Here is a 24884-nt window from a genome sequence, read left to right as displayed (position 1 = left end):
GTACAAGAGAGACACATAGGAATAGAATTCTAGGAGGGAGGGTGGAAGAAGGTTATTGTTACATACAAATAAACAATTCATCAGTTTGCAATGTATTATCAGTTCAGAGTGTCATTTATGGCTGTTTCAGTTCAGTGATTTCTGTAGGATGCCATGAACCCATATGATAGATTCATCCTGGCATGACTTTAAGGAGCCCCGTATGTCATACAATATCATGTATCTACAAATTAAATGCATTGAAAGGGGTAATGGGAGGGCCTTTTGTGTATGTTAGCATAATACTTTTAGTATTAATAAAAAAAACAAAAAAACTTTGATGTAAAAAAAATTCCATTAAAATATAGTGCTAAAGTAGCTATTTGAAAAAAGCACGTTTGTATATGGCTACAATGACAGAGAAGAAATCAACAGTTAAATTGTAGGATGAACCACTAAATATCGTCCTCCATTATCAAAACAAAACTCACATAATCTTAATTTCCAGTAAAAAGAAACCCCACTGATGTTTCCTGGTAGAGGGGAAACCACATTATGGATAAATATAGCTGTAGCACTAGTTGGAGCCAAGCCCTTGCACTAGTGTAGGGTTTCATCCACGTCATGGTCTATTCTTCCCTATGGTCATTTCTTGTAAAACCAAGTTTGCATACCCAGTTCCTGATAATTTTATGTAGTGCTTAAAAACAAAACTTTTATTTGCAGAAAGGATAAGGGCTCGTTCACATCTGCGCCTGGGAGTCCGTTTTGTAGGTTTCCATTTCCTACACAAAACAGGGCAGAAGACGAAAACATGCCAGCATCTTCCCAAACCCATTCATTTGAATGGGTTTGAAAAGTGTCTGGCCATGAGCACTGGTGAGCGTTTTATGCTTTCCGCGGCGAAACCGGGTTTTTTAAACCGGACATAGAATCGGACATGCAGTACTCTGTGTCCGGTTTAAAAAGAAAAATGGTTTCGTCGCGGAGAGCGCAAAACGCTCACCGGCGCTCACGGCCGGGCTCGGCATGACAGGTTTCCGTCTTCTGCATGCATAAGACAGAAACCTGATAACGGAGTCCAGACGCTGGTGTGAACCCAGTGTAAAAGGAAACCTGAGTGCATGAAAAGATATACACCTAGACAAAAGATGGTAAATAGGATTAGACACAACATTTAGAAAGGACTTGTCTTTGATATCACAGTTCAGTTCCTTCACTTAAATGAGGGTAAACTGCAGTACTAACCTTTTCTCATATCCTGGACAACCCCTTTAAAGCCTGTTCACGTGTAGCAATGGAGTGATAGTTACCTAGTTATAGCTCCTGTAGGATCAAAAAACTGCAGCAAAATTTATAGCCTCCCGCAATGTGTGGCCTCAGTATATGGGTTTTCTGGGACAAATGGTGGTCTGTTTTTAGGATAGAATGGTGATGTCTATTTGAGGATAAATGATGGGCTCACAGCTGGTTTCCAGGGGTGCAGAGATTTTGCCACCACCAATATCCTTCTGATAAAGTACATAATGGCGGCGACAGACTCTTTGCACTCCTGGCAATCAACCTATTGAAGGGGCTATAGCACTGGGGCAATCACTGTGACTTCATCATTATTTACCAGGTCATCCACTTTTAGCACTTATAGCAAGTGCTGCACCTCAGTCTCATTCAAGTGAACAAGACTACAAGAGCTGTGTGCACTACCTGACCGTCTCAAAGTAAACTCTGTATTAGGACTGTGTTAATAATACATAGATGAAGATTACTGCTGTGTAAGTAGCAGTGTGGCTGTAAGATGGCAGCCAAATAGCGCCGCATTATAACTCTTGGTAAGGAATAAAAGTGCTTGATTTGCTGTAATCTTAAGCCAAAAGTTGTTTTTTACTTTTAAATTTTGGAAATAATACCTTTATATGATATGAAGTAATGAGAAATACAAAAGGTAAAAGGTAATGTAGAGGCTGCAAATCCGCCATTGGTGAATTCACAGTAACTTGCTTGGCCATGTGTATACATATGAGCAGGATACTTGTTGGGCAGATTACTTGTGTAAAGATTATAGCTAACTTTATTAAAATTAGAGCTGGAATAGGAATTGAGATCATCTTTTATGATTGCTTTTATGTCACTTTAGCCCCTGTTCACAATTACGTTATTTCTTCATAGTCTGCGATACTTGATTTGTGAAGCTCCGAGTATATTATTAGTCACCGGATGAGGTGGGAAATTCACACACAAAATTATATTGTTATTATATCATTTTTTATTTTTAGGAAACTGCCTCAGTCCCTGGCTCACTGCTATGAAGTAATTCCTGCTGACACCGTGTGCAAACTATATTTTGATTTAGAATACTATAGGCCAGCAAATCCAGGAGCAGACGGCAAAAAAATGGTTACTCTAGTTATTGAGGTAAGCGCAGCACAGAAGGAACAAAATCACTTGTATTATATTGCAATGCATGCACCGAAAGGAATCCTTTCCCTTTAGAAGCTGAGCTCAGTAGAACTTGGGGCACACGAATGAATGTTGTTATAGACAGTTTTTTGATGTTATTGGTACATTCTCCATATTTATCGTATATACTTGAGTATAGGCCAAATTTTTCTGCATAGTTTTTGTGCTAAAAAAGCCCCCCTCGGCTTATACTCGAGTCAAATTTTTTTTAGGGGGGGGGGGGGGAGTGTCTATGAGCAGCCGCAGTATCAATGTATAGAATCTCCCATAAAATAGTTGGAAAAAAAGAAGCTTTAAAAAAAATAAAAGTTCTAAATCCCTCCTTTCCCTAGAATACATATAAAAGTGGAAAATGACTGTGAAACACATACACATTAGGTATCCTGTGTCTGAAAGTGCCCGGTCTACTGAATATAGGGTATCTGCAGTGCTCCTGTTCTGTCGGGAAGGGGTTAATAGGAGCACTGCAGATACCCTATATTCAGCCAGGCTGCATTCCAAGTGGGGGAAAAAAAACAGTCCTCAAGCTTAGGGAAGGGGTAGACAGACAACCAAAACACCCCCTCCCCTTCCCCAGCACCCAGCAACTACTGAACCCAAAAACTTCAACCATTTTAATTTTTGAAATTTTCCAGTAGCTGCTGCATTTCCCCCCTAGGCTTATACTCGAGTCAATAAGTTTTCCCAGTTTTTTGTGGTAAAATTAGGGGCCTTGGATTATATTTGGGTCGGCTTATACTGGAGTATATATGGTATATAGCGTCTGAACAAATTTCTTAAATAAGTTGACTCATTAGAGGCGACCCCTTCATAATGTTCCGGGCACCCCCAGAAAACAGCTGATTTTGGCAGGAGAAGCCTCAGGGGAATTGTAGTATAACATGGCAGCAGTTTAGATAACTGGCAGTCCATGTTATACATGGACATCTCAAGCCCACCTTATAGAGAACAACTCTTTTCAGGTTCATAGTGGAGGATTTCCCAAAACATATGCATATGCACAGAGGTTATCTGTAAGAGCACAAAACTTTGCCCACAAAATGTTGACTGCTTGTTTGGTTAGGAGAAATTTACATTTGAAAAAAGTCAATGCACATATGTTATGCTGTGTTTTTAATGTCAGTACATCATATGTATGAAGATATTTCTTATGCATGTGCCCTCTTGTTACCTGGCTATATCACTTAGTCAGTTTTCCCAAGAAACATTTCTAAATAACCCTGAAGCAAGGGCTGGGCGATTAATCAAAAAATAACCGAAACCAAACATCAACCAAGATAACCAATGTGATTTTTGTTCACATTAATTATTTCAGTTTAGTTATTACTATATCTGTGAGGTTCTACTTGCAGTTTCATTTGTACTGAACGTGTCTGAACCAAAACTGCTATTTTGATACTCTGGGTTCTCTTCAGATCCCAGAGTATAATGAGCGGAGACTCAGGGGAGGTGACCAAATATGAAAAAAAATCAGTGTTACTCACCTCTCCTTGCCAAATCTTCAGATCTCCATACTGATATGATTGGGCCTCAGTGGATCACATAGCATTGTGACGCATAGACGCAAGAGTCGTAGCACCAATCTCAAGCTTTAGCAGTCCCTATGTCAGTCAGAACACCCGAAGACAGCAGGAAGTTGCACCGGAGCACAAGGAGAGGTGAGTAACACTGTTTTTTATGTTTGTTCTCCTCCTCAGAGTATAACAGTGGTTCCAGTTTGGCCTAACACATACTCTTACTGTAAAAGGGGCGTGGTTTAAAAGGAGCCTGACTTAAATAATCGCCATTAATCTTAATCAAAGTAAAATGCCCAATTTATTGTGACTTTGATTTGGATCATGCGGTATTACCTGAAGCCCCTTTGTGTCCTTTTATAGGAACCATTTGATTTACTGTATTTTTCTTTCATCTCTAGTTTTTCTGTAAGAAGCTAGAAGATTGCTTTGGCGTGAAGTGCTTCGCAGACAACGTCTTAAACCTGGATTCCAGCACTGATGAAAAGTTTAGCCGTCACTTAATATTTTTAATCCCTAATGCAGCCTTTAAGGACAATATACATGTTGGTAAATGGCTTTCTGTTGTTGTTTGCAATGTTACCCAGTTATACACTAACTGATTAAAATCATATTCTCCACAAAAAATGCGAGAATATAATGTGTGGGCATTCTGTATGAGAACAAAAAAGTAACCAGATCCAGTACATGATTCCCTGTAACTTTTTTTCATGGAAACGACAAATCACATCAGTACCGTATTTTACGGACTATAAGGCGCACTGGACTATAAGCCGCATTGCCCATGAGCGCCTTATAGTCCGTCTCGGTTCATATATAAGGCGCACCGGACTATAAGCCGCAGTCTGGTGCGCATTATATGTTATTGAAAGCGCCGGCAGGCAGACTTTGCCAGCGGCCGCTTAACCCCCCGCGTGCCAGCCGCTTCTATTGGAAGCGCTCGTCAGGCGAGGAGGGGCTCTATCAGCAAAATCATGCTGATAGAGCCCAACCGTAAAAGTTAGATTAAACTACTAACCACCACCACCCCCCCCCCCCCCCCCCCCCCCCCCCCCCCGTTTTAAAATAAAAGCCTGAAACAGAATGTGAAACTTACCGAGCGGTGCAGGGTGGGCGGGCATTCAGGCCTCCTCTTCCTCCGATGTTCCGTTCTCCGCCGCTCGCTAACTGAGAATGGCCTGGGCGCATGCGTAGCCGCAGTAGAAGCATTATGATATTGCGCATGCGCCCCGGCCATTATCAGCGAGCGCCGGAGGAGAAGGACGGAACATCGGAGGAAGAGGAGGCCTGAATGCCCGCCCGCCCGCCCTGCACCGCTGGGTAAGTTTCACGTTCTGTTTCAGGCCGGCGTGACAGCAGGGCTGCTGGACACTTCCCATTCATTTCTATGGGAGTCGGCATGCGAGCGCTTCCCATAGAAATGAATGGACTGCTTTTTTCCATTCATTTCTATGGGGAGCGCTCGCATGCCGGCTCCCATAGAAATGAATAGGAAGTGTCCGGCAGCCCTGCTGTAACGCCGGTGTGTACGGCTGTGATTACACGCCGGCGTTCTGTAGTGTGAATGCACCCTTACGGTGCCTTTTATGTATGTATGGAAGCGGCATGCAGACTTTGCCGCCGCTTCCATCCATATATAAGCCGCACCGGACTATAAGCCGCACTTACGATTTCTGAGGAAATCGTAGGTTTTTATGTGCGCCTTATAGTCCGGAAAATACGGTATCCGTTTTTACAGAAGCCATGGCCGATAGGAGTTTTGTAATGTTTTGCCATCGTCTGTGTGTTATTCAGGTCATCAATGTCAATTAGACACTGAAGTAAAAGACTAATATCTATTTATATGGGATGGTAATATAGTGCATGTACTGTTTTTTCAGGTAATTTTATCAAGTCTGCTTTACAGCCTTTATTGTCTCTGAATGCATTCATGCCTGTTTCCAAAACTTCTGTGTGTGAAAAATCCACTAAAGATTTCAGTGATGCTTGTGAAACCAATGTGGGCAATCCTCAGAACGCATCCAAGGAAGTCTATGATCTGTCGTCTCTAATTGTGCAAGACAAAAATGGTGGGAGACAGCTGTTTATTGATCTAGGTAAGAATATATTTTGTACACTATATATTGTGACACAACTAGCAATGGTATTTTGTTCTTTCTCATCTTCCATACTGTAAATTTACCAGTTAATTGCTGTTGCTATAGCCATACATGTGTATATAGTAGTGGCCAAAAAACTAAAATAATGAAAATCTAACCACTTTGTATGAATATGGGGTCCTACCTAGTACCAACATTTTCCATAGCACTTTACAAATCAGAGGGTACATGGATAGACAGTATTTGACATTACAATGTGACAAAAATTAGCATAGCAAACAATATGCGTCAGGGCACTGTTAGCAAGAGTTTACAATCTATGAGATGAAAATTAGTTGTACTGTAATAGAATATCTATGCGTGGAAATGGATGTCTCACACAAGTCAAAAATCTGTGTGTGTAAATCTAGCACCGCAAAAATCACTGTGTAATTACTGTCCATAAGGAATGCCTTAATAGTGTAAGACCATTTCTATGAAATTTATGTATTTCCATTCAATCATTTATCTGCAACATTGCCTTCAGGTGTTTACACGAAAAACAGAAATTTCCGTCTGTACAAATCATCAAAAATGGGTAAAAATGTAACATTTGAAGTGGCTAAAGACAATAGATTTGCAGTGAAGCCTTCCAGACATGTCTCAGAGGAGGAGCAGATATTTCTTTGCTCTTTAGTTAGCAATGTAAGGTAAGTTGTCTTATTTTTCCACCTGATGTAATACAGTGTTACTTTTATAGTTTGTTTAGGATGGTGACACACAATGTACTGGGTGTGCCTGTAGTTACATTCAGTCCCTGCCAGTGCTTTCACTTCTCTGTAAGTGGAATAATGATTCATTCCAGCTGGATAGAAGTCCTGACCACGTGCTTTTGCTTTTACCGAGTAACCAGTACTTATACAGAAACCGAAGCTGCAGCGGCCTGGTCAATGAATGCTGCTAAACCTCTCTCATTTCATGAGGTTTTCCCACCTTTTCGACCCGCACCTATCTCACAGCTACGCTGTTTCCGTAACTCCCATAAAAGAGAATGGAAGTTACAGAAACAAGATTGCGCACTGTCCGATAATGTGTAATTCATAACAAGTGAATGAATTGGTGCAGAATAGGTGCACGGCCACATTTGCACTGAAGATGCGCTCAGAGCTATGCTGTTTCTGTAAAGCTGGCAGTCTTCACAGACAGGTTAGTAGCGAGACACAACAAGCTGGGGTGCTTGTTTTAAAGATGGACTGCCATCTCTGAGACGTGTATGTATCAAACATTATTCTGTGGCTGTACCATAAATGTCATTTATGGGAAAACCCTTTTAACAGCTTGCACCTTGGTGAATAGCACAGGGTAGGCTGTCAGACTCTGAAGCAGTGTATCCATTTGTGGGCTTGAAACAGACCTTAAGGACAGTAAGGAAGTGAATAACCGCTATATATTTTCCTTATACAATACTAGTAATACAGGAAGAACATCATACTAATTGTCAGATTTGATGGTGCGGGGAATTCTGTCATAGAAGTGGTGGAAAACTTAGTTGTATGATGAGGCAAAACACAGTTTTCACAGCAATACAGCTTGTATATGTCTGTCTATATTCAGTGCATTGTAGGTTTCTGTGGTTGCCTCCTATTGCTTTCACTTCCTTGTCCTAACTTTGCCTCAATAATATATGGTTACATAAAAGTGACAATACATACAGTTGACACCACTCATTTCATAGTCTGTATTTTATAGTCCCGCAGACTGTACGTACACTCCATATAACTTAGGTTAATGTTTTCTTGTAGTCGGAGGCAGTGCATTGTATATTTACCTAAAGTAAGTATTTTACTGTCTGGACACTTTCCATCTTTCCATTACAGGACGCTCAAGACTATTCTTCTTTTCAGTTCTCTAGCAGTATTGCTAGGAAGTGTGGTAATAGTGTATTACTAAACATTAGCAACTAAAGTTTGTCCAAATTTTTAGCAACCAAAACTGTAGACCCCATTGTACATGTTTTTTTTATGTATGTACTGTCCATAGCACAGATGTTCCAGGAACCTGGATCACTTTTATGTGTGATTATCACTTGGTCCAATGCGTTTACTTTGTGGTAAAAGTAATATTTATCCCTCTCCTCTTTTTACAGGGTTTTTTTTTTTTTTACATTAAAATATTGATGACCTTTCCTTAGATAGGTTAAAATATTGGATTGGTTGCAGTGTTTAGACCAGCATTGCAGCCTCTTCACTGCTTACCAAGCACAGCGCCCTACATTGAATAGTGGTTATATTTGATATTGCAGCTCAGCTCCTTTTCTCCATTTGACCTGCAAACTGATCATGTGACTGATGAACGTGACATCACATGGCCTGTGAATGAAACAGAAGCCCACATTGAAGAATTTGAGGCTGATTCTGCCTATATCAACCTCCATTCAATTTAATGGGAGACAGACAAAATAAATATATATATATATATATATATATATATATATATATATATATATATATATATATATATAATTATTATTATTTATTTTTTTTTTGCATTAGAGTCATGCTCTATCTTCAGGTGGATGTAGCCTTATAGAGGTCCCTGCCAAGAAAAGTGTTTCATATTGTGCTGTAGTTATGTGTGTTTGGGGGGAAGGGAGGGCGATAGGTGTAAATAAAAATGTGAATTCTAATGAGTTTTAGCATAAAACCTGTGATATTCATCATTTTGCAATTCTGTGTTAATGGCTTGAACAAGGGATATGTATTTCACATAAAACATTTGACTGTTGCAATGCTATAAAGATTTACAGATTCTTTTAAAAGTTTTAACTTCTACAAGTAAAGAAAACACTGTCACAGTGGAAGAGTTACACAGCAGGGGTATAACAGAATGGAGTTACTAAAACATAACTTTTAATAGTGACTATAAATAAAATAAACTAGGCTAAAAGTAAGTGAACTATTCATATATCACACACAATATAAAGAGTCCCTGAGGCTTGTAGGCACTCCTCCTGTACATCATGGAATTTTCATCTTATAATTCATGATTTCATTTTTTTTTAATTGTTAAAGCCTTAACATGGAATAAAAGTTAAATTTTATTTTACTTTGGAGTCTTCAGTATGCTGGAATTTTTAATTATCTTTTTGGAATATCCCTCAATAGCACTTAGGGATAGGAGAAGTTATCTGTATCGATAGCCTTACTCAGACCTCTTCATGTTTCCCCCATTAAAAGAGAATTATGGGATTATCAGGAAGTATTAAATGTGATGATGATGATGATGATGATGATGATGAAACACTCAATAAGAGGGTAGAAAGGAATAAAAAAAACATTATCCATGGCCCTTTTTTTACTACTGCCGCCCAAAGTGTATCAAACTGGTAATGGAGAGAATATATATATATATATATATTTAATACTACTTTTCTGAATATACCGTGCATACCCACAGCACTAATCCATCATAAAAATGGGCACAGTGGCTTACTAAGACAAGAGTATGCACATATATGCTCGAAACTCCCCCGAAATAAAGTATTACATCATCGAAAAGGGGATGATGTAGTAACTAATAAAGCAATCCCTCATAGATATTTTTTTTTTTTTGGGGGGGGGGGTATCATATAAAGCAAATTCAATATATAAGATATTCTCATGAAGTCCCAACGGTCTCAGGCCTCTGTCTATAGGTCCATTCTGTTTCTTTCTGTAGGATCTTACGATCTTCGTCACCTCTCTGCATGTTGGTTCGACTTTTTTCAATGGAACTTGAGTGATCTGATCCGTTATCGCCCCCATGAGCCTCCCAAATATAGGGGAACGGTCCTGTTGCCTCCATATATCCTCCAAGTGGTTTAAGATCCTCCATCTAATTTTCCGACTTGCCTTGAGTACACAAGAAGAAGTGGCCAAATAGATTAGCCCTATAGTCTAGCAATTGATTGAACATCAAATGTACATCTGCCCTGTAGAGACACTTGTAAATGTGCAACCCCATTATATGTATTGCCATTCTTTGCATGACCCGCGGAAAAATGTCCCCAGAACCTGATTCTGATTGGGCCAAGTTCTCCCTGATTCTCCAGGAGTCAAATGTCTATGTACCAGTCAGATTCTACCATGTATCTAGTCTTATAGAAGTCCCTCCAAGATAAGTTTTTCAGATTGTGTTGTAGTTGTGGGGAAGGGAGGGCAATAGGTGCAAATTAAAAAGTGAAATCTAATGAATTTTAGTATAAAACCTGTGATCATCATCACTCAGCAATTCTGTGTTAATGGCTTGAACAAGGAATATGTATTTCACATAACATTTTTAACTGTTGCTGTTCTTTAAAGATTTACAGATTCTTTAAAAGTTTTAACTTGCGCAAGTACAGAAAATGAGAGGAATGGAGTGTCCTGCCTCAGCACTGCAGCATCAGTTACCACAGGTAGTTTCATTTTATGGGGTTTTTATGTTTCAAAATGTTTTGTTTGCTTTATATAGTCCTTCTATAGACTGAGGTCCCAAGTTGCAGAAATTCAGCTTTTTTGTTGCAGTATTTGAGCCAAAGCTAAGAGTAGATTGAGCAGAAAGTAGGGCTTCCTATATATTTTCCATTCCTTTTGTAGACACGCTTGGCTTTGGCTCAAAAAACAGCAACAAAATCTGCAAAAAAAAAAAAAAATCTGCATTTCTGCAAGGTGTGGCCTCAGCTATAGAGAGATGTATAATCATTTATCACGTCTATTAAGCTACATTCACTTCTGCTTTAGAGTTTCTGTCACAGTGTATGCCAAAAATTGGTGGACAAAATGCTGCAAGTCCAACTTCTTCATCCTCAGCTTACAGGGGTATTCCCATCTCAAGGACCCTATCTATACTGCTAGCATATGTAAAATACAGAGTTTTCGGTGCTTTAGCAATGCTACTTTGTCTGCCTGCTGATTATTCCAATTGTTTACACAGCATTTGGTGCATGACCTGTGTCTGATAGGACAGGTCAGAGGGTTTAGTCGCTGCTCTCTGGGGGGGGTGGGAGGGGGGGCAGGGTTTTCTCTCTGCTCTACAGTCAGGACAATCAGGTCAGCTAATTTCAATTGACTGATAAAGGCTCAGACAGTGTTGGTTATCTCTCTATGTAAACACATAGAGTCTTACATTTACAGTCTTTTTTTTTTCTTCAACCCTGTGTAATGTAATATACATTATACTATGCATATGGTTTAATCTGCATTTATATTATATTTATAATAATCATAATAAACTCCCATGGTAAAATCAAAGATTATATCTGCTGAGATACTTCATAGTGTCCTGTTCATCAGACATTCAAAGCTACCCAACAGCTTGCTGAAAAATACAGGAAGTGAGAAGAAGAGTCAGCAAACAAACTGCTGAGACAGAGAGATGGGAAAACTCCTTTAACAGAACGGACAGTCCTAGCAGTCTGTGTCTCCATTGTTTTGTTCTTCCATTAGACCAGGTTATATCACTAAGAATTGGAGACAAAAAATAGACATACCTTAGCTCCCAACCATCCTGGACAAGTGCCCCGCTACCTCCCAACACACAGGGCAAATTCCACTCACCCAGTACCGAGGCCTGTTTCCTGTGTTAGCCACTACTATGCTGTGCATTTGGCTGCCTACATGACCAGTCGTCAGGTGCCGTTCCTGCACGCCCACAGAGACAGCCACACCACTACATTAACTTTCCCTTAATGTAAAGGAGAGGAGATACAGAGGGCACAGTGCCATTGCCACCGAAACTATTTAAAAAGAGTGAGCGCCAGTAAGTTTATTTAAGACCCACTGACCCTGCACCATCAATTGTGAATATAAGTTAGAGATACTAACCCTAACCATTTTACAAGATTCGTCAAGAGTGAATCAGAAAACATTTTGATTTGCTGCAGTTCCTGAAAAATAAGTCCTTATATGAAAATATGCCCTAGCCCCTTTTTCAGCGAAAAAATATAACACCCCATCTTATTTTCGGAGAAACACGGTAGCTGTATTATAACAGTTGTTTACAGTAAGACTGTCTGCATTATGAAAGCCATGCTAGAACCATTTTTTGAATGGCTACCAAGAAATGTACTTTGTTGCTTCACAATTCTGTGCTATTCTTATTGCCAAGTGTCCAAGAAAGCCTGATCAAGACCATAGCATTCACATGGCAGAACCTGATGGTGATTTTGTATCATATTCTACCCCTATATCAACAGAAGATTTCACCCCGATTCAGCTTCCAATTCAGTGTAATGGGAGGCAGAGATCACAGCAGGGCGCTGAAAAATGAAGCTTGATCTTGCTATGGATAACTCATGAGTCCGTTGATAAGGCCAGTTCATCTAAGCTTGCACTGCATGGGCACACTGTTGCGGGGAGAGGAATGTCCGCTTCAAATTCCCCTTCATTTTCCGCTGTTTATAATGCTAGGATGATCAGTACCTTGGGAAGAGACTTATCAAAACTAGTGCAAGATATTAATTCTGATCTTTTTTTCTTTCTTTTTTTTTTTAAAGGAAATCTCTCCTTTTATCCCTTACACTAGTCTTAATAAACCTCCCCCAATGCCTCGCTTCTGTTTTGTGCTGGAACCATTCCCATTCTTTATCTGAATATGATGGTATGAATGCAGTGTCATCCAGTAACTAAATCCCTCTTCTAATACGCCATTAAAGGGGTATTCCCACGTCGCATACTCACCAGTCTTCACGGCTGTAAAATCTTCTTTCTTCCTGGTTTCTTGAGTCATTTGGTGGGCGGGGTTTCATATGCAACCTGCCGTTTAGCTCCGTCCCCAAATTAGCGTGTAGATCCGCCCACCGCATAGCGTGATCCTATGGGGCGGCTGAAGGGCCTGTGATGTCATCAAAGGTCCTCAAACAACACTATATGCACAATATTGGACTATGAAGTACAGGCAGGAGCAACTCCATTCTGTATTACATACAGAGACTACCTGTCTCTGCCATAATGAACACAATTGGATTAGCTAGCCGGATAACTGGAAGAACAGAAGACGAGTTCAGAAATGAAAGCAGCTCCTCTCCTCTATCTGATAGCAGGAGGCTAGGTCACATGGTGCAGACACAGGAATAGCTAGATACACAGGCTCGCTCCCGTGCACTTAGCCCCTCCTCCCTCCCCCTGAGAGCAGCAGATACATCACTTGACTCATGAGCAGCTAAGGCAGGGCTGTGGCCACAAAGAATTGAATAAAGTAATATAGTGGACAAACAAAGCAGTTTTGCTGAAGCAGTGTATTTAGGAAAAGTCTTAAATCCGCATTAACAAGCAGTATAGATTTAATATATTAATATATTAAATATATAGTAATATATATTACTAGGAACAAGTGATTTGCTATTTTATATGGAGGATAAGACCATTTGCAAAGGGTTATATGGCAATGACAATACTTTCGCTACCATTGGTTGGACCAGAGCCCTCCTTTTCTGGTGGAATTGATATCTAGAGTTAATAATACTATTAGGCTGGAGAGGGGACTATATACACAAAGAAAAGCACAAACTAAATTTGAAAAAATTTGGGGGGCATGGTGGGATACACCTGATCTTCCCTCCCCGTCTCTGATTAGGGATAGATCTCTGACTTCTGCTTTGTCTGTTTCCCTCACCCCCTGAGTGCTATTATTTGCTATGAATCGAAAGATGTTCAGGAGATTTAGTGGGGGCCCTAATGGACTTCCCCCTTTATATGTCGGATTGTGTCTCCATATTTACTTTGAATTGTTGTTGTGTTGCTGCTGTTTTGTCCATTGTTTGCATTTAAGTACAGAAAAATTTCCTGATTAAAAACAAAACAATACATTCGCTGTTGGTCTTGCTTGTACTTGGACTTTTTAGTAACCGTACCATGCTGATGCTTTCTGTTAGATCCCTTGGAAATTGCTGCAGCTCTTTTTATGTTCCATGTTCATTAGTACATAAGATACTGTTACATATTAGAATCCTTCCTACAAAGTGTGTAGTGTTCTGTTTATGACGTTGGGTGTGTCTTATCTGAATGATTCAGCAACCAGTGTTACCACTTATCTGACTTTCTGTTGTTGTCTCCATGCCATTCAGGGATCACAATGAAGGGGTACGAGTTCTCGCCGTATCCAGAAGTGGATCGCTTCATTTTGTCTTTGTTGACAAGAGAAGACTTTCATGGCGGTACGGTCTTAGATTTGTTTTTCTTTCTTTTTTTTTCAACTGTAATTTTTATAGAATTTTTCAAAATACAAAAAAAAAAAAAAAAAAGGAATATGACAAGGTCACAAATAGACCTACAAGAAGACAATGGCATATAAAATATAACAACAATAAAACAGGGAGGGAGAAAGATTTGTTTTTCTTTAGCTTGTATGTTAATGACACGAATGACAAGTAACCTCTTTTCCTTTCATTCTAATATTTTTCTAGGTATTCGACAGTGGAACTATTTTTCCAATGAAGAATTGCTAGTTTACGATACTATAAACTATCGCTGGTGTGAAAACCTAGGGCGAGCTCACAGAAGTAACAATGTCATGTAAGCATCTTCTCTTCAGCTTCCTAGCGATTATAAGTTGGCTACTCCACAGTGCCTCTGGGGTGTTTTTATAGTCTATTGTCATCTGGATGGCGGTTTTGTGCTGAATAAAAGCCCATTCCATGTGCCAAACAGGACATATGATAAGGGTCTACTCTGATGGGACAAAACCTTTGCTTTGTGTACAGCATCCGACTTGGTTTCCTGTTTTTCAGTCAAAATGCAGTTGTGTAAAATGTTATTTGTACATATATTTGCAAAGAGGATTTTAAAACCGTATTAATGTTGGGTTTGTTTTTCTTTCATTTCTTTGTCAAGGTTGCTAGTAGATTTGAAGAGAGAAATCTGGTATCAAAAATGCTATGACCCGATCTGCAGAGCACAGAACTTTAAGTCTGAGTGTAAGTAGGTTGCTGTCAGTGCTCAGGCCAATCTCTATTAAATACTGCATGATGTAGTGTGACTGACTGTAGTTCTAACATTGTTTACTACTGTTTTATTAAACCAATAGTGTCCAGATAAGAAATTACAGTTTCATGTAGGAAACTTGGCATTATTATAGTTTATTATAGTTATTACCATAAATATATTTTTCAGAAATTCATTAAGTCAACCAGTGTAATGACCCGCAAATTATGTCACCTAGTGTGGCTGTGACAGACTCCCTTTAAGGATCAAGACTATCATTGGTATTTTACATTTGTAAATAAGCCCATCATTTTATAAGCTTTAGAAAGGCTATTCTAGGCATACTTGTGCTGAAGAGATCCATTCATCCTTTTTCTCCCAAAATCGACTTTTCTGATATGCAAATGAATCTTCTGGAAGCACAGGGGGTGTTATCCCTTGTGCTTCAAGCACCCCCGCGTCCTCATCCAGGAGTGTTGTTCACTGCCCCCTTCTTAAAATCCATACACCTCCTTCTCTTCCTCTTCACTGCTTTCATCATCAGCCTTTCTCACTAGCATGAGTGAAATCTCGCATATGCATACTGTATGCTCGTGTAAGAAGATGGTGCACGTATCATACGCTGTACGCTTGGCCTGAAGCCAAAGTAGCCAATTGTACAGTGCATGCGCGAGATTTCGCTCATGTCAACGAGAAAGGCTGCTGATGAAAATGGTGAAGAGGAGGAGGAGTCCTGATTTTAAGAAGGAGGCGGTGAACAACGCTCCTGGATGATGACGCGTGGGTGCTCGGAGCCCCTGTGCTCCAAGAATATTCATTTGCATATCAGTAAAAATGACTTCGGGAGAAAATGGATGAATGGATCTCTTCAGCACAGGTATGCCTAGAATAGCCTTTCTAAAGGCTATATAATGATGGGCTTATTTGCAAATGTAAAATACGAATGATAGATTACTTTTAAAGGGAGTCTGTCACTATCAAAATCAAGTCTAGTCTGTAGGCATCCTGTTATAGAGTGGGAGTAGCTGAGGTATGCTTTTGTGGGAAACTAGTTAGTCTAACGTTATTTGTCCATTTATTTCTCTGTTCTTTTTGTGCTTGGGAAGGTTTAATTTAGACCAGTGGGCGGTCCTAACAATGACCGACAGCCTCCCCTCCATGACACCGCATACAGAGATAGCTGTCAATCACTGATCGGACCGCCCACTGGTCTCAATTACTCCTCCTAAGTAGAGAAAGAACACAGAAATAAATGGCAAGTTATACTGAATGTTTTCCCACTTCATATTGATTTGTTCAGCTCCCCTTGCTCTATAACAGAGGTTCTCAAACTTATTTTGTCTACCGCCCACTTCGAGAATTAATTATTTTCTAGCGCCCCCCCCAAATTTTTTAGCGGCTAAATTCACTTGTTTTCGTAATATCATCGAATGACATGACTGGCTTTGACATGATGGCACGTGCGCTTTTATATGAGGCAGCGGGCGGGCCTAGTACTTTCGAGAATGGACTAGAAACTTCTCGCTTCGCATTGAAGCTTACCGCCATCTATGGTACAGTTTGAAAACTTTTGGACAGGAAATAGTTACTGTCTAGTCCCCTAGATGGCGTTACACGAGGAAACGCGCGTTGAATGTAAAGGAGTGGTAAAGTTTGTGTTAAAAGCAAAAAACAATTTTAAAGGGGTAGCCTCATGAAGCTTGATCTGCCTTCTAAGCTGCCTAAAAAATCTTCTTTCTTCCTGTTTGCTCGCGTCAATTAGCCCCGCCCCAAATTAGCATGTAGCTCCGCCCACCACATAGCGTGATCCTATGGGATGACTGAAGGGCCTGTGATGTCATCAAAAGGTCCTGTAGACTTGGATTTACCTTGTACAGAGTTTCCTAAAGGACCTGGCTCCTCTGCCCACTAGCAGCCTGCTCTATATAATAAAGCTTTATCCTAGTGAACATAGAGACCAGGTCCTTTAGCCCAGTAGGATTTAGACTGCTTTATATAAGAAAGCAGCACTTATTCCACACACCCCCCCCCCCCTCTATCTCACAGCAGGGAGCTAGGCGATGTGTATGTGTGGTGCAGACACAGGCTGGCTCCGTACACTCAGCCACCCCCCCTCTCCCCCCACACAGCAGGGAGCTACGTCATGTGGCTCCCTCAGCAATGAGCAGGGGGCCAGGTGCACTTAGTGTCCATAATGAAGTGAATAAAGTAAGATAGTGGACAAACAAAGCAGTTTTGCTGAAGCAGTGTATTTAGGAAAGTCTTAAATCCACATTAACAAGCAGTATAGATAGAATCATTATGATACCACCTCTTTAAATTAGCCATCGCCCCCCTAAACCGCTTCAACGCCCCCCAATCTTCTCTGTGCCCTTTACTGCCCCCTTATAGGCCTCCAGCACCCACAAGGGGGCGTTATCGCCCACTTTGAGAAAGACTGCTCTATAACATGATGTCTGCAGATTACACTGTATTTTCATGGTGACAGGTTCCCTTTAAGAAAAGGTGAGGATTTTAAAATGAATAGGTAATCACTTGTTTAGCTGTGTTCACACAAGCAACATGACTGTGTTTTTTCCATATCCATGATGGAATAGTTTGTTATATATTAGTCCTCTGGATTTTCTCCATACGTCACATACATGGGTATAAAATACATTGTTTTGATGTGTTTAATGTGATTTATTTTTTTTTTATAATTATTTTTTGGCATAGTAGCAGTTTATCTATTGGAATTAAAGGGATTCTATCATTAAAATTACATTTTTTCTTAAGAAAGGCTATTCTTCTCCTACCTTTAGATGTCTTCTCCGCGTCGTAGAAATCCTGGTTTTCTTTGGTATGCAAATGAGTTCTCTCGCAGCACTGGGGGCGGTCCCCAACGTTCAAACAGCACTCTGGGCGTCCCCAATGCTGAGAGAGAAAACTTCAAGGCCACCTCTTATCTTCTTAAGGAACGGCCTCTCTATGTGTCTTTTTCCGGCGCTGGGTTCAAACTGCTACACATGCGCAGTCGGTTCTGGCCTCGAGCAGAGCTGACTGCACATACCCGCAGCCATTTTTTGTGGCTGTTTACGCAGTAAGCTGGGGTAAGCAGAGCCGACTGCGCATGCGTAGAACTTTGAACCCAGCGCTGGAAGAAGAGGCAGGGAGAGGCCATTCCAGACGAAGATGGAGACGGTGCTGAAGATTTCTCTTGCAGCATTGGGGACGCCCATAGTGCTGTTTGAGCACTGTAGCCCGCCTCCAGTGCTGCGAGAGAACTCATTTGCATACCGAAGAAAACTGGGATTTCTACCAAACAGCGGCGTGGAGAAGACATCTAAAGGTAGGAGAAGAATAGCCTTTCTTAAGGCTATTCCTACATGTAAGGGACAAAAAATGTAATTTTAATGATTGAATCCCTTTTAGATTGGGCATACTGAAATTCAATATGATAGAATAGATCTGTATTATATTGGGCTGCTTGTTTATTTAATCAGATTCAATAGAGGTAAATGCTGCCGTATTCTGACCAACACAAGATGGAATCTGATGGTGCAAATCCTTCATGTGTGAATAAGTTGATTGGTTATCTCATTATTAATGCTAATATAATGTGCCAGATCTCTCATTATTACCTGGATTAGTAGTCTGACTCTTCTTTTAAATCCATTGTATTTGTGTATGATTATAATTCTTTTATTTCCAGTTTATCCTTTGCCTCCAGAAGTGTGTCTTCCTTTCATATTTAAAGAGGTTAGTGTTGTGTGCTGGCTTCTTCTTTTTTTTTTTTTTTTTTTTTTTTTTAACATTAAAGTTTATTGAAATTTTTCAAACAAATTTTAACACAATACACAAAAAAAAAAAAAAAAAAAAAAAAAAAAAAAGACAAACAAAAGAAAAAGGGGGGGGGGGAGTATGGGGAGTAGGAAAGAGGGCGCTGGAATGGAGCGAGTCTCTGAAATAGGAAACCAAAGGGCCGTTAACAGAAGTTGGGGAAGGAGAAGGGACCTGGAGGGGGGGGGAGGGGGGGGAGGGGGGGGGAGGGGGGGACGGCTCTGGCGCAGCAGAGCCAATATATCAATGCAAATAATACAGCAGAACCAAGTGTGGGAGTCTGGCGCAGCAGACTCAACAAATCAAAAACGAAACAATACAATATAAGAATACAAGACAGAGCATAAACAATAAGAAAATGCGAGTATTATACCAGAACAATGAAAAACAAACAAGACAAACAAAAAGACATCAGACAGGAGACACAGAGGGAAAGAGGGAGCGGAAGTCAGCGGAATAATAGAAATGGTTCCAAAGGAGCCAGGTCTGGTGATGCCTGGAATTCTCTGGATGTAGTTCAGCAATCAGAGACTCCATTGTGCGGATCGACAGAACCTCATTCAGCCAGGAGAGAAGGGAAGGGGGGGAAGTCGTCTTCCACAGCCTAGGGATTACCGAGCGAGCTGCCACTAACAAAAAGCCTAGGAGTCTGCGGGTAGGCTTACGGAATTTCTGGGGAAATATGGAGAGGAGCAGTGGAACTGGATCGTCCGCCAGATCTATACCCGTGACCTGCCGGATAACACTCCTGACTCCAGACCAAAAGGGACGCAAAAGGGGGCAGCCCCACCATATGTGAGTCATCGTGCCACGCTCCTTAAGACACCTCCAACATCTGTCAGAAACCGAGGGGTAGATACTATGGAGCAGAGCAGGGACCCTATACCATCTAGAGAGAATCTTATAATTAGTCTCCTGGGCCCTACACGACACAGAGAACTTATGACATGCACTAAAAGCCTGCGACCACATCTCAAGGGGGAGGGAGATTCCCAGTTCCCTACCCCAACTCTCAGTAAAGGAAGGAGGCGAATCCCCCACCCCATCCGACAAAAGACCATATAGGAGGGAAATAGTATGAGAAGGAGGTGAAGGGGAAACACACAGGCGCTCAAAAGGCCGTAGAGGTCTGTGCAAGTCCCGCGAAGATCTCGAGGAGAGGTAGAAGTGAGACAGTTGAGCGTATTGCCAACGGGAGGCAGCAGTGTCCAGACAGGACAGATGGGTGAGAAGGTCAGTGCGTGAACTGAGCGAGGTGGATGAAGTGACATGTTGAAAACGAAGGATAGGGGAGTCTACTCGTCCAAGCAAGAAGCGGGATCCAAACGCCGGGGGGAAGTCAGGGTTGCCTGTGACGGGAGTCAACGGGCCATCATTTGTGAAGAGTAGCCGCATGGCACTGTACCTACGACAAACTCCCATAGTCTGATGCGCCACAAAGGGGAGCAGATGATCCCTATCATCGGTCCAAAACTTCTCTCGAAGCCAGGGTAGGGCCATGAGGGGGATAGGGCTCACAGAGTCCTCTAGAGCGACCCAAAGTTTGGGTGTGCTGGCTTCTTTATTAAATTGTAATCCCTGGCCATAAAATCTATCCTGTCCTGTTACTTTCTAAACCTTATGCCTACCTCAATTCAGAGTAACTGGCCATGTACAAATAAAAAAAAGTATGTATTGGTTTTACAGAAGGGTCTTCGAGGTGTGTACCTTGTCATAGAATGTGCAAACAAGTAGGACACATCCCTTAAAGCAGGAAATGGTATCAAATAAATATCACGCACCCTTGAAATGCACCACTACCTCGATGGTCGGAGTCAGTCCTACAGTGATAAGGCTACATACATCGCTTATGTGGCCAGTGCAGCCAGTCAATGGATTGTGTGTGCTGCCAGTGACTGCTGAGACCAGGTAGCCTATAGCCAAGTGGGATGTAACATATGGGCCATTCTTATTTATTTTATACTATGTTCTGATCTTACACAAAATTCTTTATAGTTATAGAATCGTTAACAAAAGCAATATGAGACAGATAAACTGAATGAATGTATATTTAATTATATTATGTTGGACTAAAACCCTGCCTTACAGGAAGAAGAAGATTGCACTCTTACTATGGATGAAAATGGTCACATTAGGGACATCAGACAAAATGTCCTCCCTACTGAGGAGGGACCAGGTGTAGGCAAATCCATGGAGTCGCTGTCAGAGGAAGGGATTTGTGACACCGTCTGGGAATATTGCATTGATGATGCCTCCATTGTAGAAGCTGCTGAAGATGCAGAACTAGCGGATGCCGCCGATCTTAGCCTAGAAGACTGTAATGTGGAGGAGATCGATATACCAGATGAACTTTTATTACAAGCGGCTGATGCACATCACACACCTGAGGAAACGTGACCAACTATTTTCTTGTTGGGTGTTATAAAGACATGAATATTGTTTACAACTATAATACTTTGTGAGTATCACATGTCAGGTAGTAACTGCTCAGGACGTTTTTTTAGATTTCAAAAAGAAGTGCTAAAAAAGTGCAATTGCAAAGTGAAAAAGTTTTATATATGTTTTTATTCTTTTGTAAAAATATAAAAGGAAATATCTTCTAATGTGAAAAAAGTTGACCAACTCTATGGTATTAGTCTTTAGTATACAAAAAATACACCAACTTCTAAGTTACCTTGACTCAAAATTCCACAGCATGTACCAGATCCAAAAAAGAGTGTAACAATAAAGCCATGATGATCTCCTATTTTAAAATTTTCATAGTTTAGACATATTCAGGTGCGGAGATACCTAATGTGTTTGGGGTTTTTTGTTTATTTTCTAAATGTCATCTAGTGAAAAGGGGGTGATTTAGATATTTATATTCTTTTTTGTGTATAAAACACTTTTTTTTTTTTTTTCTTTAAATTTAACCCTAAGAGATCTGATTGTTCTTACTGCATATCTACTGGATTGCAAGGATTTTACAGTATACTGCACCCCTTCACATGTATTGGACCAGGGGTCCTCAAACTATGGCCAGCGGGCCACATGCGGCCCACCGAGGACATTTGTCCAGCCCACTGCATGTGACCCGCGTGGGCCGGACCAGACAGGATTCCCGGTTAGTGAGCTTTTGTTGCTTTCACTTGTATGTGCAAATGCGGTCCACGGCCTACACTGACTGCAGAGTGTGATCTCTGTGCCGACACAGGCACGATGACATAGTCTGAAGGAGGAGGACACGCAGCGGCTCTTCATGGGTAAGTATAAGTAAGTGTGTATGTGTGTGTATATGTATGAATGTGTGTATATGTGTGTGTGTTTAATGTGTAGAGGTGTACTGAAGAGCATATAATACTGTGTGTGAGGGGCACGTATTGAGGAGCATATAATAATATAATACAGTGGGAGTGTACTGAGGAGCATATAATACTGTGTGGGGGAGGGCGTACTGAGGAGCATATAATACTGTGTGTCGGTGTACTGAGGAGCATATAATACTGTGTGGGGGGGGCGTACTGAGGAGCATATAATACTGTGTGCGGGGGGGGGGTGTAAGTGGGAGTGTACTGAGGAGCATATAATACTGTGTGGGGGAGGGCGTACTGAGGAGCATATAATACTGTGTGTCGGTGTACTGAGGAGCATATAATACTGTGTGGGGGGGCGTACTGAGGAGCATATAATACTGTGTGGGGGGGCGTACTGAGGAGCATATAATACTGTGTGGGGGGGCGGCGTACTGAGGCGCATATAATACTGTGGGGGGTGCGTACTGAGGAGCATATAATACTGTGTGTGTGGAGGGGTGTACTGAGGAGCATATACTGTTTGTGTGTGGGGGGGTGTTACTGAGGAGCATATAATACAGTGTGGGGGGGGGGGTACTGCTGAGCATATAATGCTGTGGGGGTGCTACTGTGGAACATATCATCTTAAAAAAAAAAATTTTAAACTATATTTCGGTCCTCCAATGATTTGAGGGACAGTGAACTGGCCCCCTGTTTGAGGACCCCTGTATTAGACGTTCTGTTGTGACGGAGCTGAGAGGTCCTGATGAAGCTTGGGGTAGGGGCAGTGATTTGTGTGTCTTTTCCAGCAGCCTCCTTTCTCCATAGACTTTTAAGTAAAACCTAACTCAGTATGATAAGGTGGGAAGGAAACCTGTTTCTTTAAGATATATTACAAAGGTGCTACTCAAAGCTGCAAGTCAGCCTCTACAAAGATGGGAGCTTCCTCAGGGTCAGAGACTGCAACATCACATAAAACTCCCATCATTCAGTAACTCTTAAACGACACAAAGCATTATATATAGACTATAATGTCACATAAATAACAATATATCTTCTGCTGAGACTAACATCACGCTAAAGGGGTATTCACATCTTAACAAGCTATACCCTTATCCATAGGATAGCCAACAACTTTCAGATCGTTTAGGGCTGACCTTTGAGACCTGACCGATCAGGAAAATGGTGGAGTTTTGTCCACCATTGTGAGTGGAGCATGCACTGCTCCTCTGATCAGTAAAGGCCTTGGCAGATGGGACCCACCTTTCTACAAATTATCAGGATAGGCAATAAGATTGGAATATCCCTGTAAACATTTTGCTGACACCATAATAATTACATAAAATATTATGCATCATCAAATAAAACATAATTGCAGTGGTCAACAGCCTCCGGCATGGCACTTCAGGCATATTTGCTTGGCACAGGTTGGTGGAGGAAGCAATAAGGGGGAAAGTATGAGGCATGACATCCTAGTGTCTGAGCTGTGATCTAGCCCTAGGGGCAGCAAAATCTTGTGCAATTTGTTTTTCTAACTTGAAGCAAGTGCAAAAGTAAAGTTATGATATGACAGCTGAACATGCTGAAGTAGGTGTTTATTCATTTCAACAAGGCTGGACATATCTGTATGGGTAAATGTAACAAAGAAAGACTGGGTTATGTGGGGAAACCTCTGCCCCCTTAAAGGGATCCTATCATTGCATACCCTTTTTTTTCCCTCCCTAACACGTAGGAATAGCATTAAGAAAGACAAGTCTCCTACCTTTAGACCTTCTCTGTGCCGTTGTTCGGTAGAAATCCATTTTTTCTTCTGTATGCAAATTAGTTCTCTCGAAGCACTGGGGGCGGTGCTCAGCGCTCAAACAGCACTGGGGGGGAGGCCTCCCCAATGCTGAGAGAGAACTCTCCAGCGACACCTCCATCTTCTTCTGGAAGGGCCTCTCCTTGTGTCCTCTTCCATCCTGGGTTTAAATCTTGTAGGCCTCGGGCAGAGCCGACTGCGCATGCCCGGGCCACAAGAAAATGGACGCTTACACCAGCTTACTGTGTAAGCAGCCATTTTCTTGTAGCCCGGGCAATGCACAGTTAGCTTTTCCCGAGGCTCAAGGCCTAGAAGATTGAAACCCAGGACAGAAGAAGACGAGTGAAGAGGTCCTTCTAGAGGAAGATGGAGGTGGCACTGGAGAGTTCCCTCGCAGTATTTGGGACGCCCCCAGTGCTGTTTGAGCGCTGAGCATCGCCCCCCAGTGCTGTGAGAGAACTCATTTGCATACCAAAGAAAACCCGGATTTCTAACGAACAGCGGCGCAGAGAAGACATCTAAAGGTAGGAGAAGAATAGCCTTTCTTAACACTATTCCTACGTGTTAGGGAGAAAAAAAGGGTATCCAATGATAGGATCCCTTTAAAGCTGGTTTACTGCTTTCCACGAAATCCTGTGGTCAGCCAAAAGTCATATCCTCCAGAGAAGAAAAAAGGTCATGGATCACGTTGGAATGGAAGCTTTATTGGCCGTGTGGTTTATGACTTTTATGTAGTGGGCGGCATCCTTACAATTACACGGCACACTGACGGCTTCATCTTTGACGCAATTTAAATGGTTGCTGACACCTGATGTACTGTATGGATATGGTATATGGTAAATATTTTATACATCTTGCACTACTAAAGATCTGCACTACTAAAGATGTGTAGTAATGTATATAATACAGTGAGCCAAACTGTAATAAATAATTTACTGTACATAGGACACGGTAACCTTAAACTAAAGTAACCAGAAGACACTGACTCTCGGGGGATTAAAGTGGTTATTTATAATACAATGAGG

General features: G+C 41.3%; 1 protein-coding gene across 2 annotated transcripts in view; it reads left to right on the top strand.

Moving 5' to 3' along the window:
• Positions 1-21322, top strand: part of PRIMPOL (primase and DNA directed polymerase) — a 35502-nt gene extending 14180 nt beyond the window's left edge. For both annotated transcript variants that reach the window (XM_075259130.1, XM_075259121.1), the window contains exons 5-14: positions 2253-2391; positions 4352-4499; positions 5831-6046; positions 6576-6738; positions 10369-10463; positions 14112-14201; positions 14451-14559; positions 14878-14960; positions 18659-18705; positions 20875-21322. In XM_075259130.1, the coding sequence (XP_075115231.1) occupies positions 2253-2391; positions 4352-4499; positions 5831-6046; positions 6576-6738; positions 10369-10463; positions 14112-14201; positions 14451-14559; positions 14878-14960; positions 18659-18705; positions 20875-21183 (1399 nt within the window). In that variant the 3' untranslated portion in view covers positions 21184-21322. The remainder of the gene's footprint in view (positions 1-2252; positions 2392-4351; positions 4500-5830; positions 6047-6575; positions 6739-10368; positions 10464-14111; positions 14202-14450; positions 14560-14877; positions 14961-18658; positions 18706-20874) is intronic.
• The last annotated feature ends 3562 nt before the right edge of the window (positions 21323-24884 follow it).

The sequence above is a fragment of the Leptodactylus fuscus genome, chromosome 1, assembly GCF_031893055.1.
Source record: "Leptodactylus fuscus isolate aLepFus1 chromosome 1, aLepFus1.hap2, whole genome shotgun sequence".
NCBI lineage: Eukaryota > Metazoa > Chordata > Amphibia > Anura > Leptodactylidae > Leptodactylus > Leptodactylus fuscus.
The sequence above is the reverse complement of the archived record's forward strand: the minus strand, read 5'-3'. Positions and strand labels throughout refer to the sequence as shown.